Source organism: Perna viridis, chromosome 1 (genome assembly GCF_037379345.1).
Source record: "Perna viridis isolate PV_CMFRI_1.1 ecotype Kerala chromosome 1, ASM3737934v1, whole genome shotgun sequence".
In the NCBI taxonomy this organism is placed as follows: Eukaryota; Metazoa; Mollusca; class Bivalvia; order Mytilida; family Mytilidae; genus Perna; species Perna viridis.
This window is the reverse complement of record NC_142445.1, coordinates 51240354-51260691: the sequence shown is the minus strand read 5'-3', so window position 1 is coordinate 51260691 and position 20338 is coordinate 51240354. Positions and strand designations below refer to the sequence as shown.

General features: G+C 31.2%; 1 protein-coding gene across 28 annotated transcripts in view; it reads left to right on the top strand.

Moving 5' to 3' along the window:
• The window catches only part of LOC148629254 (polypyrimidine tract-binding protein 1-like), a 66621-nt gene extending 47719 nt beyond the window's left edge, over positions 1-18902 (top strand). For 5 of the 28 annotated variants that reach the window (XM_088546832.1, XM_088546798.1, XM_088546926.1 and 2 more), the window contains 17 exons: positions 2117-2266; positions 4003-4149; positions 5299-5487; positions 5809-5860; positions 6160-6218; positions 6765-6933; positions 7352-7375; positions 8473-8577; positions 9124-9186; positions 11240-11397; positions 13092-13125; positions 13417-13509; positions 14149-14246; positions 14491-14609; positions 14975-15049; positions 15690-15753; positions 16889-18902. In XM_088546832.1, the coding sequence (XP_088402958.1) occupies positions 2117-2266; positions 4003-4149; positions 5299-5487; positions 5809-5860; positions 6160-6218; positions 6765-6933; positions 7352-7375; positions 8473-8577; positions 9124-9186; positions 11240-11397; positions 13092-13125; positions 13417-13509; positions 14149-14246; positions 14491-14609; positions 14975-15049; positions 15690-15753; positions 16889-16957 (1668 nt within the window). In that variant the 3' untranslated portion in view covers positions 16958-18902. The remainder of the gene's footprint in view (positions 1-2116; positions 2267-4002; positions 4150-5298; positions 5488-5808; positions 5861-6159; positions 6219-6764; positions 6934-7351; positions 7376-8472; positions 8578-9123; positions 9187-11239; positions 11398-13091; positions 13126-13416; positions 13510-14148; positions 14247-14490; positions 14610-14974; positions 15050-15689; positions 15754-16888) is intronic. The other 23 variants (XM_088546951.1, XM_088546882.1, XM_088546977.1 and 20 more) reach the window with 14 other exon arrangements.
• The last annotated feature ends 1436 nt before the right edge of the window (positions 18903-20338 follow it).

Genomic DNA, 20338 nt, shown 5'->3' with positions numbered 1-20338 from the left:
CCAGTTTGGCATAACTTACCTGCTTGACCAGTTGAACAATTTTTCTTATTTCTATGCCAGTGCTAATTCAAGTTCTTCAATGTTAACATGCTTGGCTTGTGTTAGGTTTTTAATCAAAACACATACTTAGAAAATTGTACTCTTATGTGCTTTTATCCGTTATGGTTGTTATGCTCACATCTATGATGCCAATGATACAAGTCTCTGCCTCCATGTATTCTTTATACACTCTTCATGCTAATTGAAGCAACAATTGACTGGGCTGTTGTAGTGATAAATCAAGACTTCAGTAAATACTTGCACAATGATAAGTACATAATGACCACTGTCATTAAATTGTGTATCTAATCTTCTGTGTATTACATGTGTAAATCTGCCTCACTTACTTGCATTTGTTCAAATTAAAATGACCAAACAGTAAAGGTCTTATCTGTTACTCTAGGGCATTGTATGTCTAGTAATAAAATACAAATGTCCTCTGTGACACTTGCTATAGAATAGACATATTTAATTAGGTCACTAACTTTCAGATTTGATGAAGTTGTGAATTTGGAAAATGGCCTTTTACCCTTAAATGACTGTGAGGCAATCTAAATATGTATTAAGTTAAAAAGTTTTTCATATAAGTCAGTCAATTTTTATTAAAAAATCCTGTAAGATCTTCGCACTTTTTTATTAAAAAAAATTATGTTGTATCACATTTTTTTTTACTTGAAATTGACAATAAAGAATGAACACAATTATTCTGTCTAATTACACATTGTAAGAACATGTGATGTATCATATTGTTCTAAAAAATTAATTTCACTGACATTGAAAAATGGTTTGAGGGGGGTATATCAATTTAACGAGTAACATTTGGACAGTAACAATAACTTGGTGTCCATATGCTTTCATATTTAATGGCTTGGTTTTGAAATACAATGAATGATGGATCCTCAAAAGACCTGTATCATCTGTAATATAATGTATCTATTCTAAAATCAATTACATTGGAACAATATAACAGATGCTACATGTAGAACTGTATATTGACTACATCAATGGCTTGTGCAACAGTTTGGGGCCACATTATATCCCTTTGGACATGATAGAAAATATATATTTGCTTAATTTAATGAAACTTCATCTGCCTGTGGATCATGTTTGTTATTGTTCTTTTGTGCAAATTGATGGTAGCTTACAATAAGTAATATTGGAGCTTTTGCTTTTTATTCTGTGAAGGACACTCCCTTTGAAATTGAGTGATATTGATTATTTTATTTTATATTTTCCAATCTTTATTCTTGATCTATATTTTATCATAAACAATATGTGTCATGTTTGTTTTGTTTGATTCTGAATTTATTTTAATTATGCCATCTTATATCTTAGCAATGGCATTGAAAATATAAAATTTCCGAATTTAATTACCACCTTAAACGATCAATATACAAGCATTTCACAATACCAAGATTTATTTATTTTATTCAGTCACCACGTCTATACACTTCATACACCTCCATTAAAATATAATGTATAGTGTTGACATTAAAATTCAAATACAGATAATGTTAAGTACCTGTTGAAACCACCTGAAGCTGTCATCCTCTATCGCCCACCCTTAGCTCACACAGGTGAGTGACTCTCTCTCTCTGTTCTGTCATATGTCATAATTCAGTTAAATAGAAGAAACATTACACGTGGACATCCATAATTTGCGGGCATTCCTTCATAATTATTTGCTTAAATTACATACTGTAAAATGTTGGGTGACATTTCTCATCTACTGTAACTACTAGTGCGAGTACATCTAATAGTAATGGTTACTATTTAAATCTCATTTATTATTACTTTTCATGGTTTGTTACTGTCTAAATTTGGAAATGATTTTACCAATGCAGATAGTGATACTATTTGATTTTGGTAAAATTTGGAGACCAAAAAGTGATTCAGCACTTAGCATCTCACTGCAGTTTATCATATGCAATGATAACTGAAATATAATTCATAACAATATATGCCTTGGGGCAGATAAAGCTGGTTACAAAATGATGTGGAACATAGCAGCTGCTCTGATGGTTTTAGTTTAAATTTTTACATGTTAACAATTGGTTAAAGGTTCTGTTTCTTGCAGGTTAAACTAGAGACCAACAATATGAATGGACCATCACGCGTTGTACATTTGAGAAGTCTACCACCAGATGTCACTGATGCTGAAGTGGTACAACTGGGAATTCCATTTGGCAGAATGACCAATGTCCTGCTACTCAAACAGAAAGGACAAGTAAGTTAAGTGATTTGGTACTGGTCCCAGTTCTAAAGGGCATTAGAAATGCTATGTACTTATGGATACTGATGCTCAAGTAAAATAACATGTTAAAATGTGTCAAGATTTGTACAGTGGAATCTCAAATTGGCCTTATCTTTTCACATTTTGAACTAAAGTAATTCATGTAATACTTCTTCGGAATGGAAAAAATAGCAATCCAAAAACATATAGTTCCTTGAAAAGTTAACTAGACTTCAACAAAAAAAATGTCAATTTCTAAGTAAAATTTGTTCTTTCCAATAACGTTGTAACTTCATTTCCTTCCCTTGCAAACTTTGTAAAGTGGTTGATTACTCATTCCCAACTATTAGATTTTGCTAAGTTTTATACTACATTGATACAACAGATATTTGTGTTTTCCATTGATAACATTAAAAAAAATGATCAATCTTCCATAGAGGATTTGTATACCCTTATTTAATGTTTTGTTTGGTTGTTGCCTGTGATTTAAAGTGAAGATTCAGAACTATATTCATTTTCTGCATTTAATCACTTAGTTTTGGTTTAAAATATTTGTGATGAAATAAATATTTAATCTATATAAGTTGTTGATGGATTGTTTATAAAGAGCTTCAGATTAAGTACAACTCTCGGAGTAAATCATTAGTCTATTACGATATTGCACCTATGTGCATGCTTTCTAACCCCTAATAGATCGTCACGATTCTATAGAAATACATTGAGACATGAATTATAAAAATTTAAATGGTAATTTCAAAGGAAACCAATGAATTCTTATTTCAGTAATGTCAACTACTTTTCATTCAGGTGTATAATAAACTTTGTTTATCTAAGAAGTGTAGGTGTACCAAGTGTAACATGGAATTTTTGTTTGTGAGCTAGACCATGTGAGTTTCCCCAAAAACTTCATGTTAGTTGCCATGACACCTGAAATGAAAAGATATTGAAAGTTAAGCTGTTCATATGAAATGAATGTTGACAATCTTGTTATATTAGAGCTTTTACCTGCAGCTAGACTTGATTAATGATTTATTTTTCATAAGTCTGGAATTTCAAACCATTTCTGACTATTCTGTTCAGACAATTGATTGTCTTCATATTTTTTATCAGTGAATGACTTGAAGATATGTTTTCCAGTTATTGATGAAAGAAAATTTGAGCTTGTGTAACATTTGCAAATGGCAGATGCCAAATGCTTGATATTATCTTGTCTCTCTGCTACCTAACAACAAATCTGTAAAAATATAAATAGGAGCATCTAAAGTCAATGCCAAAGCTAACATCTATTGTGACATGTTAGATGGTTATTGTTTGGTTCTAAATCCAAAATACTTTGCTTATTAAATAGATAGCGACATGTTTGAAAAATTTTACTTTGGAAGGTAGTGGTTTCATACTCTCAAGTCATGTTATTCAAAGTTTTTTTTCTCACTTTTCAAACAAGGATATATCAATTTTAAGGCATATGAGATTTCCTTATGTCACATATGAGTGAGATAAAACATGTGAAGTTAGTGAAGTCACAGTCAAATGCTCAGTGTTGTTTGATTCTTAAAATCACTTTATTTTACACTTCATTGACATTTTTTCAGTTACAGTTGCTTTTTGTCCTAATAATCAGGGTTTAAGACCGTTGGTTGAAAGAATCCTCAATCTATATAGCAAAATGCAAAAATACTCACTATGCAATGACTACTTGTAATTAATGAATTATTGTTTTGTATATTCAGGCATTCCTAGAGTTTGAAGAGGAACAAGCAGCCAACAATTTTGTAACATTACACCAAGAACACGCACCACAGATTCGAGGCCGCACAGTGTTTGTACAGTTCTCAAACCACAAAGAATTAAAAACAGACCAGGCACACTCATTTCAGGTGAATTTTTTAGTGACAAGTCAGTCTCATTTTAAAATTGAATACCCTCTTATTGAATTTTTCTTCTTTTTATTTAGGATGGTTGCGTATAGTTTTTGAATCAACATCTCTGTTTTTATAGATAATTTTTTAAGAGAGTTTTATCTATCCAGTTACGAATCACATGTTTTGTTTTCTTTGGTGTGCTAATAGCTACAATTAATTGATGTTGAAAATTACGTAGGTGTTAATTGTCAATTTAAATTGAGTTAAATGTCCTGTACTTTTGAGTTTTTATTTTCCTTACTGTATGTAGCAAAGTCTGTATGTTGACTTTTCTTCGTCCACATTCATACAACCAATTATTTAACAGTCCTGATTCGGTTTTTATGAATGTAATACAGTCTTATTTCAACTGTTGCACCAATCTATCAATCAATAAATTTAGAATTGTAATGTTTTCCTTATTGGGTTCCAACATCAAAAGACATGGCAACTTAATCACGTTAATGACAAAAAACATTAAATCTGAAGTTGGTAATTTATTGATTGGTGCCAGTACTATTTTAATTGATCTCCTTGTCTTCGCCCTTAAAATTGCATAATTGGAGGTGAAAATCGGTTATGGTTTGTCTTGTGTAGGCTTCAGAAATGTGAATTGTTTCCTAATAACACCAGCTGTTTAGACAGAGATAAGGCTGAAGGATGGAAGCCAAACACTTCTTGCCATCATGGTTAAAATTGATGTTTACATTGTTTTAATCTGTATAAACAGTTTTATGTGTTAGTGGAAAGAGCAGAGAATGTGACTTATCATTAATCTACATAATGAATGCATTAAACATGCAAGAAATAAATACTGTAGTGATAAATGAACAAAGTCTTCAAGTTATGATTGTCTTCATTTCTGATAGCTCCAACAATCTTATGCTAGTAGAAAGAGCAATATTTCAGACCTTCTTAAAGTATGATCCAAAGTCAATAATAATTGGCAAAGAAACAGTAATAATCATGATAATGTGAAAAAGTATTCCACTCTTGGTGAGAAAAAAAAAGCACAAACTCATCAATAGACGTAACACAACCTCATTGTTAAAGAAGAAATTTAAGGGGAATGTTTTGAAAATAATGAACGCTGTCTTAATTACACACTTTTTATGTATTTCTCAGAACGCTACAGCAAAAGCAGCCCTGCAGGCAGCTCAGCAAGTGACAATGGGCGGCACGGATAGTGACAAAAAAGTACTCAGGGTTATTGTAGAAAATCTAGTATATCCAGTCACGATAGATGTTTTACATACGGTGAGTGCCATTGTAGAAAATCTAGTATGTCTAGTCACGATAGAGGTTTTACATACGGTGAGTGAAATCGTAGAAAATCTAGTAAGTATGTCTAGTCACGATAGATGTTTAACACACGGTATGTGCTATATAGTTATTTTGTTTCGATTTTTCTGCCCTGTTATTCAGTGAATATTTAGGTATACCCACAAAAAAAGAATTTTTTGGGTTTGTTTTGTACTTCTGTTTACTTGTTCATACTGTGGAATGCAAAAACATTTATTAGCAAAGTATTTTATCAGACTAGACGTAATGAAGTAAACTTAGAAAGTTCAATAAAATATATTATTTTTTAACAATTTCATCGGTACATTTTAAAGTGTGTATTTTCTCTTTCAGATATTCTGCAAATTTGGTAAAGTCCAGAAAATGATCATTTTTACCAAAAACAGTAAGTATAAAGTCATTATAGTGTTATTCTTGATGATATCTCAAATTTATTTCTTAAGTTACACTCTTATTTGGTAATTAACCGACTGATGCTATAACCGAAAAAATTATGTAATCAGAATATTCTAGTAATAATTACACAATGTGCATGAACATTTTTTTTCATCTGATTTAAATTTTTCAATCCAAATTTGACCAATATTTTTTTTTTTATTGTTTTTTTCTGGTCAACTACACATTAGCAAAGAATGTATGCATTCTTCATTAAATGAGCTTCCATTTGTTTCTTGATGTTTTCAGATACATTCCAAGCACTTATCCAGTACTGTGACAGTATTTCTGCAAGTTCTGCAAAACTGGTTAGTAAATTAGATTGCCCAAATGCACATTGGATATTTATTTTAAAAGAAAAAAGTGTTAAGTAATATTTTGCTATTATGAAATATTGTGGACAATATAAGAAGATGAATCCATTAATAAACAGTAAAAGTAAAAAAGTTGACAGTTGTTAAGGAACTTTAACATAGAAGAGAAAATAGTTGTTTCTTCGGAGGAGTTATTAAATTTCTCCTCCTGGTATATGTTTTAAAGAATATGACAGTATATGGATTTCTTATTGTCACATTATTGCCGTATAATGCTAATGTGTTAGTGTGGAATAGACAAGTAATATATTGAGAATAGGTATGGTGTATATGTCAAAGAGACAACAAACTGACCAGGATAATAATGCCATCCCATGGCCATCCATAGGTCTTCAATGAACAATGAGAAAACCCTAATACCACAGGGCAAGCTGCAGCTGACCCAAAACATCATTATATACAGGTACAGCAAAAGAGTTGCTTCTATATACTCAAGCACCATAAAAAATAAACTGATGTTTGTTTCTTTTTTCAATCTAGTCACTGGATAACCAGAACATCTACAATGGCTGTTGTACGCTGAGAATAGACTACTCAAAGTTAAATACACTCAATGTCAAATACAATAATGACAAGAGTAGAGATTTCACCAACCCAAACTTACCATCAGGTGAAGGTGGTGGGTTAGACCAGAGCATACCATATGGAGGTAATTTTCTTAACATTTATACACTTTGGTAGAAAGGGGCTAGAAAGCTAGTGTTCACTTCTAACTTTTGGTATTCTTTGTTGCTATGACTGTAGTGTTTTCTCTTTTTAAGGTAATGTTTTGCTTAGGGAGTGGAAGTTGTCAGTTGTCTTGCATTGTTGATTTGTTCACTGCCAATCCAAAAATATTGCAAGATTTTCCTTTTTGTTTGAAAGTTTTAATTCCACAAATTTCTTAATTACTCACTCAAATTTTGGTAATTCATTTTTAAAACTTAACTGTACATCACAAAGATTTATCTTGATGTTCTTGGTGATTTTGACACGTTTTATTGTGATTGAAGTTAGTTGTTTCCTTTAGGTTCTGTGAATGATTTCTTTCTTTTTATCTTTGATTGGTGTTTTCATTCCATATTTAGATGACTATCATCCAAGAGAGAGAAGTATGATTGTTTTGTTGTATTATTCTATAAAAAACCAGTTTAGTTATTCCATGTATTAAATGCATCTAAAAATCCAGATGGCTTATTTAGTTAGGGTGCACACCTTACACCCATATGTGTGCATGTTCAGGTTATGTTCACCTGCATTGAAATAATAGAATAGTTCAATAGTCAGCAGAGAATGCCTGCTATGGATAAATTGTATGTGTACATGGAATATTAAAGTTACTTTGGAATCTATTCCAGAAAGTTAATCTTTTTGATTGGACACTTCAGTTTTTGATAAATACTGTTTATTTCCATTGAATTTTGATTTCAAGTCATACTTGGACTTGTTAGATATTCATTGACAAAACTTTCTGGAATAGTGTTTGTTAAATAGACCATTTTTTTAACATAGGCAAGGGAATTTAATGATGTGTATATAGATTACCAGATTTGTGGTATATAATATGTACTGGATGTCAGAAAGAGTGGTTTTAACAAACAATATAACAAAGGGCCGAGAACTAATGCCAGTTTGGTTGACTTAACCAGTTATGCGTAAATAAATTCAGTTTTCTTTTTGTCACTGAAAGCTCAAACATGGTTTTACCAGTATAAACTACAGAAACAAAGATAGGATTTGTTAATTTTCTATTTTGAGTCTAGAAATTTAGTGAAATATGACTTCTAACTTATCTACCATTTTTGTACTATGAGAATGATTGTACAAATCATTCAAATCATCCAAAATGTCAATGTTTTTGCTTTCATGTCAAGTTCAGCTTTTGTGAGGTTATGCTTTACATTGCTTACAGCTTATTCCTATGGTCTAAAGAAAACATCCTATCTAACATTTGTGTATATAAAATCCATCAAGTGTATATAATGATCACCAAGATATATCCATATGTTAAGCAATGAATGTCTGCAATTTTTGGGGAAATGGCTGACATTTTATTTCCATAGCAACCACTACCACCCCACTTCCTGCTTGTCTAGGCACATCACTACATTGCTTATATAATTATTAGCTTTTTGGTTTGAGTTTTATTTTCTAGTTAATGAATTATTTGTAGTTTTAATAATAGCATGATAATGTGTAATTACTAAAGGTGCTCCGAGTATAGTGACGTCAGCGTATATCCCCGGTGTAGGACCAGCTCCACTAACGGCCTATGGTGCCGCAGCAGCCGCGGCAGGAGGCTCACCGGTTTATGGTACAGCAATTTCACCAATTTTATTTCTTTCTCTCCTCTGTCTTGACAGCATGAGTCACAATAGATGTAATATAGCAGCTTGTTTAGAATGCAGACTTTACTACTAATACACATCTTCCTGTTTTCTTTTGTCATCCTTGCATTGTGACGACCAGTTGAACATTTTGAGACACAGTTGTTTCATGTTTGAATTTTTCACAGCTAACCAAATTTATGGAAATCTATTGCATGTTGGAAATCTTTAACATATTTCTATTAAGGTAATAGTCAATTCAGTACAGAAAATTGTAAGCAAGAAAGATTAAAATATTAGATTTTTTTTTTTTTTTTTTTTTTTAATTAGTACTGAGAAATAGATAACTAAAAATTTTAATTTAATAGTCGATGTTTTCATTCCAGCAGAAAATAAAATATTTTCCGTCACTTATTTTAGCGAGGATGACATTTATGCTTGACCTCTGTAGTGCAGTTTATCTTTAGCATGTATATACTGTTAGGCATGACCTTGATCATGTCATTTTGACTTTTCTCTTTCTTCTCCTACAGCTCAGAACTATGGAGGGGGCATGCATTCGGGTGGTCCAAACTTTGGAGGGGGCATGTCCGGTGGTAAGTCTATCTTTCTCTCTGTATGATGAGAGTACCACCCTTGTATTGCCATGCCAAGTCAAGAATCTGCTCATAATGCCTTGACAAATAACATTGGATAATAACTGGAAACCTATCCTAAAGGAATTAGCATGTCTGCATGCAAGACACAATTTACTCCAACCTCAAAAGAACTACTGTAGACTTTATTAAAGAATGCTGTCACCTCATGAACCCAAGTGATATTCTCTAATTTGAATTATATAGTTATATATCAATTATTTTCATCAAGTCTAATTTACTGATCATATGTTCAAAAGTATCTTTAATTAAGTGAAAAATAAATTAAGAGGAAGATAGAGAAAGTTAATTGAAGACTTGCTTCAAAATTGAAGAAGGTTGATTCAGTACAGTGCTGATATGTTGGCATAACAAATCAATACTAACTACATATGTTTGTTGGAAATATGACAAAATTTGCTGTTTATGATCTGTTTAAAGCACATTACTTAAGTATTTATTTGTAATTCCTGAACTTACAAATCTCTAGAGGATTTGGTTAGAAAAAAAAAATTACGCATCGACATTGTTCCCTTAAATTTTAATATTCACATCTTATTTTCATCTGCAGCAATAATACATGCCATGCCTTGATTCTATATATGGAAAGGAAAATTGTTAAATTATTAAATATGATTATTGACATTTTTGTATAAGGCTGGCAATACAAGTGGTGATATTGTCTCCAATTATATGTATCCATCTTTTGTAGAGATGTGTGTTGTCAAGAGACATAGTTAGTCATAACTTTCATAATGTACTGATTATAATAGTCTATGTTGTAACTGTTCTAAGTATAAAACTTCACAATTTCGAATGTTAGTGGTTACTTGGTCTGAACCTAAACTCTGTTCAAAGATAATGGTTTAAGTTATGGATTCTAGACTATGAACAAGTATCAAAACTTCAAACAAAACCCAAGGAATCATGACTTACCAATTAATTATCTGTTATGATTCTGTCAATATTGCATATTTGAGTCAAGAGTTACATCTTTTCATCATTGATTTTTATCTTCCCATAAACAGTCATTTATATGTGCAATTATGCTTCAATAGACTTCATATCATTGTTTGAGTTCAAATGTACTTTATGAAATAAACCCATCCTGGACCAAAGTTCTTTGAACAATATCATAGAACTGAAATTCTGATTTTATGTTGCTCCATCAGACATACTTGAGACAAGTTGAATGCATTTTTATGAGTACTTTATGACAAATCATCATATTAATTATACAATAGGGGAATTGTCTGGCCTATCTAATCATTATTGATTCACAATCTATATCTATTTTCTAACAAAGAACCCAGATTCTACAAAGCCATGTTATGATGAATATTTTCTGCTTTTTCTCTTTATTTTTGATAGTACACTGGCTTTTTGTGATTAAATTTCCATCATTATTGATGGTCAATATGATAAAACCTTCTTATCAATGTTATTAACTCTCTTATATTTCGAATGAGTTTCTGATTTCCTAATTGTAGGAATTGTGTACATAGGGAATATGTTATTTCAGAAAACATTTACAGCGGTTGGAAAGATTACTAGAGAAATGTTAAATCTTATGGTGATTTTTCCCCCAAAGAATTTTTTTCATTTATTGTGAAAATTTGTGTCAACACATTTAAAATTCACAGAATGTAAAAATCGACTGTAAACTGTATTTTCTATTATCTTTTCAACCATTGTTATCTAATTGTTAAAGTATGGATAAATTTTTTTTTTTTTTTAAGATATTTTTTTTTAAGTTTTTTTCGTACAAATTACACAGGTGGTAAAATTTTTCTTTTATTAATAAATTTGAAAGTCCAGTAAAATTGATGATTGACTTAGGTTCGAAAATAAGTTAAATAGATGCAGTATACTTTTACTTATTTAATTTTAATTAGAAATATATGCATGTACGCAATTAATTGAGGCAGCAACACTCATACTTGTATATAATACATACTAATAGTGTAACACTTTAAATCAATACATATATATACACTGATTTTGTCTTTTACAGCTCAGGTTCCTGGTCTAGGTATGGCCCAGATGGCAGGCCCTAGAGGGATGGGCATGAACATGCCAATGGGTATGAATGCAGTTGGAATGCCAATGGGTTTACAGATGGCTGGTCAGGCAGGCAATGCTGTGCTCCTCGTGTCTAACCTGGATGAACAGGTGTGTATCATTTGATGACAGAAAGTTTTTAAGTGGTTGTTTCAGTGGCTTCTGAGAGTGAATTCCAGTTAACTTGGCCATTAAAAATTCTGTAATGTTATTTGTTGTTTCTTCTGAATTAGCTGTAGAGTATGAAATAAAAAAGAACTACAAACTCTGCTGTTAATAATGACTAAGTTGGAGTACAATGTTCTTCCTGTCAACACCTGAAGCACTCTGGTTTTTATATAAGACAAAGCCAAAGAAGTCATTGCTCACTCCAATATTCTTAATAACTTTGGTGCCTTTAGTATTTTTCATAGTGATGTTACAGTATGGTTGGCTATGACTTTCCTTGTTTACACACTTATCACATTCAGTTCATGTTTAATGGGTGGATTGGCTCTTCAAAGAAGTGATCCTATTTGGCATTGACCAATTTCATGAATGAAAGTACTGTAGTGTTGAAGTGTGACAAGGGAGATAAATCAGCATAGACTTGATTTGATTAAACACTTTTAACTTGCTGATGACATTATCATGTTTGAATAATCAAAGATTTGTTTGCTGTATGTTATATAGTAAAAAACATTTTTTATACATTGCAAAGATGCTGACAAGGGAAGGGCTAATTGATATTTTGACACAGTTATGTATAGTTAATGATGTGGAAAATCCTTTTTAATTCACAATACATGAAATAGCAGAACATGAACTTAATTTGATGAAGAAGTATGGAAAGTAAAGAGTTGATCTGCTGTAGAATAGAGTCTCTACGTTTTACAACTATATAGTTATTGCTTTATATTACGGTTCCTGTGTCTCTGTTTTCTGTTTTCACTGCTTGTGGTCTTTAGGGATATTTACTGAACAAATGCTGTAGAAATTTCTTGCAGTTGTACAGCTTTTAGTAAAGATTAACTGTATCTCTATGGAAACACATCTAATTCTCTCTTGTGTATCATTAGTTAGAGATGTAAAAACAGAAAATTAGGTAATAAGAGATAAAATTGTAGAATTACTCTGCAAAACTGTTACAAAATGTTTTAGAAAATTATATTGCATGTAATCTGCAATTACTTTTACCAGAGAAAAGCAAACACAAGAAGATGGAAATGGGAAAAAAATAAGAGGGACACAGGAATTCCATATCATGCATCCTAAACTGTCATATTATTATTAAAGTATTGATATGAAAGGGCATGCCCATATAGCATGCTTCCCTGACCTTATCTATTGTGAACTTAATTGAACTATAACCTTCCATTAGCCTAGGCCATGTACAGTGTAGTTGACTATACATGAATTAGTTGTTTTTTGTTGACATTTTTAAAATTCTTTTTGGAGTAATATACTAAAATGTTTTTATTCACATCATTTGGATTTGGGTGTTCATGATGTACCCTACTGGTCTGTAGAGGTATTATGAATTGAATTATGAGTACCCACCCTTACAGATTACAGTTACGGACGGCATGATATATGTGCATGTTTTGTTTGTCAATTTAATGAACATTGAACTAATGATACACTGTAATGTTATATGTTTATCACATAATAATTGCAGGTTTAATCATAATTAATTTTTTCCCATGTTTTTTTCTTTTATTTCCTGTTCCCACTTATGCTGGTGTATCCATGTGGATTCTTCTCTTCGCTCGGACACTGAATCTTCCATCTGTCGCTATATTACTGCTTCCCTTTCAACACTATAGATGGTCACGCCCGATGCTCTCTTTACCCTTTTTGGTACGTTTATAAGCACTTTCTTATTTTTTCATTTTTTTTTTCTCAGTAGTAAATAGACTTTTAGAGATAAAACTGTTTTTCCTTTGTGATATATCAGAATTATATTCATATGTACATATATACAGATAGCAGTATACACATACTAAACAGATGTTCAGCTTTAATGATAATTAAATCTCTAACTTTCATTGCTTAATTATTTTCTGCCAGTTTTATTTTAATTCCTTTTTCTTCACTTTAATGTTGTTTATACATCTATTTCAATTTACTGTTCAGTGTTTCTGCTTACAGGTGTATACGGGGATGTACATCGTGTGAAAATTTTATTTAATAAAAAAGATAATGCACTAGTCCAAATGGCAGAGCCACATCAGGCACAGTTAGGTAAGTTAAAGTCATATTAGCAGTGAGATGGTGATGATGCATTATTGACATGTTCAGAAGAAATTGTCGTAGATGCATGTTTTCAGGTCCAAAAAACAGGGAAACAATGTTTTCTTTCATGTTTTCTTTAGAAGGTAGACCTAGGGTAAGGGGCATAACTCTTACAAATCATTGGAACGTATGTGTAAGCATTTTACATCAATTTCATCTAAGCATCGAAGTAACTTGGATTTATTTCATTCTATTTCAAATGAAAGCTTGATATGATATACGATGAAATTGAATATGATGCAAACATATCACTGATTTCAATGGTCTACTTTCTTAAACTGACTAATGAATACAACTGTTAGAATAATTCCATCTATAGTATACCCAGGTACATTAAACTTGTTTATTCCTACTAGTTAACTCCCTTATCATAAATTTTTTATTGATATTGTATTATTGCATTTAAATAATAAGATTTTAAGTTTTACCTATTAGAAACAGCTTTTTTCGTTAATCATGCACTGCTATGCTGATGTATTGCTGATGTTTTGACCAATGGGAATATGCAAGACTTCTTATAACACTGACACTCTGTCCCTATAATTCAATTGTAGTGCTGTAAATGACTATATTTCTTGATTATTTTAGCAATTGCTCATCTTGATAAAGTAAAAGTTTGGGGTAAACCCATCAGAGTCACTCAATCCAAGCATGCTGTGGTGCAGATGCCCAAGGAAGGCCAACCTGTAAGTTTGCCTATTATATCAATCATTTCTTGCTTAAAAACTTTTAGCATGAAAAAGGATATACTTGCAGATATTTTGATAAACAAATTTTGCTTTTTAGTAGCTTTACTTGCGGTTCAAAATGGAATGGTATGTTCTGTTATAAATGACTGATTTTACCAGTTTGAATAATGTCAAGCATCTTTTTTTTTTAATGAACTAGTTTTCTACATTATTATCAAACAAGCATTTGTTTCTCTTTTAGGATGCTGGTTTAACAAAAGACTTCACAAATTCACAGCTTCACAGATTTAAACGTCCAGGATCTAAAAATTGTCAGAATATCTTCCCTCCATCAGTTGTTCTTCATTTATCAAACATTCCGTAAGTATAAGACTTTAGGATCTATAATCTTGGAATGAGTCAATGAAGCTAATTGACATTTTAAAATGTGCTGTGTGAGATCAGGATGTGATTAAGATGTGAAGGGCTTTCATGAGTTATTGGTATGTCCATAGGTGAAGAAGCTCTGTATGTATCTGCCATTTATAATTGTATATGGGCATAAATATATGGTTCATTTGATTTACAGTTTCTATGGTTACACTCCATGGATTGTATTTTTGTCAAATGTCACTATAGAGACTAATGACTTAGTATGAGGAGATTATTTTTATAATTAAAACAATATTCAAAAATGATTAATTGCTGACAAACTTGCCTTATTGTATACTGTCTTGTCCTTTCAGACCAAATATTACAGAAGAAGAATTAAAGGAAGCATTTCAACGTCATGGTGCAGTTGCAGCATTTAAATTTTTCCCGTAAGTTGAGCTTTGATAGATCAGCATTTGAGTTTATTTCTTGTTTTCAGGCAATAATATAAGGGTATATTTACCTTTTTCACCACTAAATTTTGTTAATATGACTTGTTGGTTGAAATTGTGCTCTGTTTTTATAACCCCTTTTTGTGCTATCTGCCCACATTTCTTGTGAGCTTAACTCCCCCTAAACCACTGTAAGAGATTTTGATGAAATTTAATAGGAAGGTTGGGCATCATATGTAGATGTAGATAATGGAATGTTGTTACTGTCAGAGGACTATAAAGAGAGATAATCCAACTAAATGGTTTTACATGTTAAAACATCGCATGTGCAACTCCTCCTAAGCCACTCGAGGGATTTTTATGAAACTTTATAGAAAGGCTTGGCATCATATGTAGATGTGCATAAAGGAATATAATTACTGTTGAAAGACTTCAAAGGGAGATAATAAGACTGAAGAGTTATAAATCTAACTTCATTTGAATCATGGGTATCCTCTTTGTGAGCTTGCTTACAGTATTTCTAGTTTGTTTTCTTTCTATTTAATAATAATCAATTTTAACTACTCAAGCTTTCAATTAATTAAGTAGTGAGTATGCTTCTCATCAAATTTTCAACCATTTCTTTTTCCCTTTACAGAAAAGACAGAAAAATGGCTCTGATACAAATGGAAACAGTAGACGAATCAATTATGGCTCTAATTGTAAGTACACAGTATTAACTATAGTGAAACCTGGCTTAACAGATTTCCTGCTAGGCTGATGATTTTGATTTGTTTATTTATTTCTCACTAAGAGAGGTTTCCAGATAATTAAAGGTTTGGTTTTATTTATTTCTCACTAAGAGAGGTTTCCAGATTATTAAAGGTTTGGTTTTACTGTAATTACTGCTTTCCTTTGAGTTATGCATTGAAACAGATTAAGTAGCAGTCTTTCTAAAAATCAGACAGGAGGTGATTCGTGCTTGGCAAAAACCCACCAATTTCAGTTTTATTTCTTGTTCAGAAACAGTAACTGATCACAAAACCAGTCTTAGTTTTTCCTTTGGTTGTTGCACTTTACTTTTGAGATAAAAATTATATAGATTGTACATGAAATTTGCACTTTCCAAGAGTTATCATTTTTGATTTGGCTTCATTTGGCTGATTTTAGTGGGAGATTAATGAATGATTTTATAAAAAGTGCACATCTGGATGCAGAAAAGATTGTTGTTATGTGAAAGTATAGCATGTGTAGACTAAAAATGCATCACTTGTTTGGTGGGATTTTCTTGACCATGAATCACTTTACCATTTACTGTGTCTGTATTTTATGTGGACTGGTACTTAAAAAGGTTGACCTTAATGGTACATGATTGTATAATTAGCTTATATTTATATACCACTTGAACAGTGAAATGTTTAAGAAATGATTAATATCATGGTAACTTTTCAGGAACATACTTGTAACTGGTAGATCATAATACTAGCTCACTGAAAATTACCACCAACTGCTGTTTTGTTATAGTTCAATACCAGGCTTATAGGTCAAAATACTAGCTCAGTGAAAATTACCACATACTGCTGTTTTGTTATAGCTCAGTTCTTAGCTGGTAGATCATGATACTAGCCCAGTGAAAATTACCACAAAATGTTGGTTTGTTACAACTTAATACTAGGTGAAAATGTTGACAGAACCAACAAGCTAACTTGTTGATTTATTCTTTTTAAAAGCAGAGTATATGTGTCAGTGTACTGTACTTGTATAAGAATTATCTACCATTGACAATAATAATTTTCTCAGATTTTAAACTATTGAATTTATATTATGTATGGAATTTCTCTATTTTTTCTATTGCAGGCTATGCACAATTATCCATTGAGTGAATCAAATCACTTACGGGTGTCATTCACAAAATCTACCATCTAAAGATAGCATAAGACACTGTTTGGAGTTACCCCCTTGCAGAGTACCAAGATGGAGAAGTGCCTTTTGTGACATTTGTTTTGAACTATTGCCATGGAAATGGCCTGAACATGTGCAATGATCTCATAATGGGATTGTATATGTAGTTCATTTGGCAGCAATATGATATACAAAGTGCTCTGAGACGATGTTTGGTTGCCAAGGATATTTTTGTCATTATTTTTTTTTTTTTTTTTTTTTATAGATGATTTTTCCGTCACTTACTTATTTCCCTGTTGAAGAATTGTTTTGTTTAGTTGTATTATGAATTATTTTTTTTTGTTGTTATTGTCCCAGAAACTACATAGTGATTGTATTGTTTATCCTCAGATGATGAAATCCATGCAATTTTTTGTTCATAATATTTTTCAATGGGGAAATGACACAGTTATTTTGGTACTTTGTTATGTTATAGCATATGGAGGAAACTCTGAACAGTTAAATCTGCTTTTCCAAAAAGATGTTCTTTCATGGTCATGGAAACTTGCATAAGTGGATTTTGGTAAAGCAGATTTTGAGCAGTTAGGATCTAGTGTTAGCTCATACGACCTCATTTAAACTGTTATTTTTGCACCAGATTTCATTGTTAGAGAATTATAAAGGTTTGGATATATTACATATATTTTTGCATTTTTACAAATATATTCAATGGGGATGTGAACCAGGGAGGGAGACATTTTGTTATTTTGTTAATGTCCTTAAGTTAAGCAGCTCAGGGTCATACATGATAGAAGGTAGACCAGCAAAGACTACTTTGTTTTTAAATTAAAATGAATCAAATAATTCAACCATTCAAACATTGAGAACCATCATTGCTTCACCTTGGTTTCTGGTGAAATGATACAACTTGAAGTTTCTGTTCTAGTATTACTTATAGCAGGTTTTGTTTAAAGCATTGCAAAGGAAAATAAGCTTTAATATTGTTTGCTACGATGTTTGACCTTGACCTGTGTTTCCATGGGGATGTGCCTCGTGTCATTCCAGTATGGTTCATGTACATGTCGTGAGATTAAATGTTCTTTTTCGTTTTCAAGTCAATCAATATCTGAATTATTGTAACAATCAATTATGTTGATTTTTTTTATATTATTATTGTTAATTTTTGTTAGCAGTAGTGTGACATGACATTTGTTTCCTCTTCCATATCAAACCAAAAAACAGGAAGTTTTTATAAAACCAGCTTTTGTCATCTTCAGTTACGATTGGTCAAAAGGGTCCATGTTTTAGTATGAAGTCAGTTCCTATTATGAAATGAGTTCCCATGACGAAAATAGCAACATTTGAAAAAATGTGAACTGTTTATGTGATAGCAGTTATTTAAAGATATACAATTGCAAAAGATCTGTTTTCCTATCCATCATATAAGGGAGGATAAGGTGTGGTTAGAGGTTATTTTGGCCCTCAATATTAAATGGCTGTGGTGTTTCTTTTTATTTAATTTTTTCTTGAAATTTGTTGAAATGGTTGATATAAATAAATATGAGACAAGATACAGCATCTTTTTTTAATTTGTTTTTTACAGTGGTATTCTAAATGTTGAAGAATAATGAATCATATTGTAAAATTTAATTAATTTAACATGTTAATGCTGAGAAACAACAAAAACAATATTATCAACTAAGATCTAGATTTTTTTTTTTTTCAAAATAAAAACTAATTTAAATGATTTAAATTCCAAGGGCTGAAAATGACCATCTACTTATCTCCTCCTTTTTGTGCCTGTCAAATATGGGATCATGTTTTTGTAGCTTTTTATGGAAAAGTTTGTTTTTATTTATTGAACTGCTACTTCTATTTTTGGAAGAGCAGGCATGTTATGGCTTTGTTACCAACTGAGTCCTTTATTTTTTAAGATCTTGTATAATGTATGAAGAAAAAAAAACATTTTTGTAATAAAACATCAAAATGACCCTTTTGTTTTATAATTCAGTGTAAATAACTATTATTGTCTGTCACCTATTTGTAACTATTTGTAATGTCTTATTTTCTCTGTTGCCTCTGTCTGCCTGTCTGTACTATAGTATTTTCTGATTTGGTTAATTTGTTTCTGTTTTTTGTTTTTTTTTTTTTTCACTTAAATAGAAAAAAAGTATTCAAATGTTTCTACTAATTTCACATATTGTTGAAGTTTAGATGTTGTACAAAATTTCTTTCACAAATTGTAGATAAATGGCCGACACAGGTGATCTTAATGAAAATACTATTCACTCTCTGTATGTAGGATAGCTTATATCATTAAACTTCTAGATGTGGGTATCTCTTTCATCTTTTCTTTTCTTTTACCTACAAATCTTTAAGGTTATTATCATGTTTCTTCATATGAAAAATCAATTTTTTTTTCTAAGCACTCTTTTTAAGAAGTTTTCAGTAGTGGGATATGAAATCTTTTATTTTCATATTTTAATTTTCATAATTATTATGTGAAAAGTATCTATACATATTTTTTCATGTATATCTGAAAACTTTGACTGGTCCTTGGTTTTGGAGTAAAAAGAGTACAAAATGTACATGTATGTTCTAAATTTTGAACCCTTAAGAAACATGATTATAACCTTTCAGATGAATGCACTTGCTTTATCCAGCTGTTTAGATCTAACTACCAGTTCCTGTGCACTGATACAGTTTTGAAGTAGTATCTCTCTACCATCTACTGAACCCAAGCATCTCTGTGTCATTTTCTAACACAAAACTCTTATTGTCTTTTTCTTAAATCCTGTACTGTCTCAGTATATGCAGATTTCAAAACTTATCAATTTATAGTTTGTTGGATTTTTCTTACATTTATCACTTATTCTTGAGATCATTTAATACATACATCAATGATGCGAAAAGTTTAAGAAAGCTGAAATTGACCTTCACTTAGAGATAGTTTTTAACACCCAACATGAGCTCTATAAAATTAAACCAGCTCATTTTATCCTGTGAAAACAATTAAAAGCAACTATTAATGAACTGGATTTCTTTTGAAACATTTTATAACATAAATCGGAAAACATTCCTGCAATTTTAACTTTTAAACTTGAAACTTAAATCATTTAAATCTTCTCATGGGAAGCTTTTCACATTAACCAATACACAATATAGAAGTTTTTATATCCCCTCTAAAAGAGGTATTTTAGTGATACATGATGTCCATTCGTCTGTCTGTGCGTGCCTTTATTTTTGTACATTTTTTTCTGTAATTATTTATCAAAGCCACTTGATACTTTACCACAAGCTTTCATATAACAGGCCTTGTTTTTATATTCTGACCGTGTTCTTTGAATACAAATTTTTTGCAACAGTTTCATCTGCAACTACATACCAGTCACTTGATTTTACATGTGTATGCCATATCCTGTGATT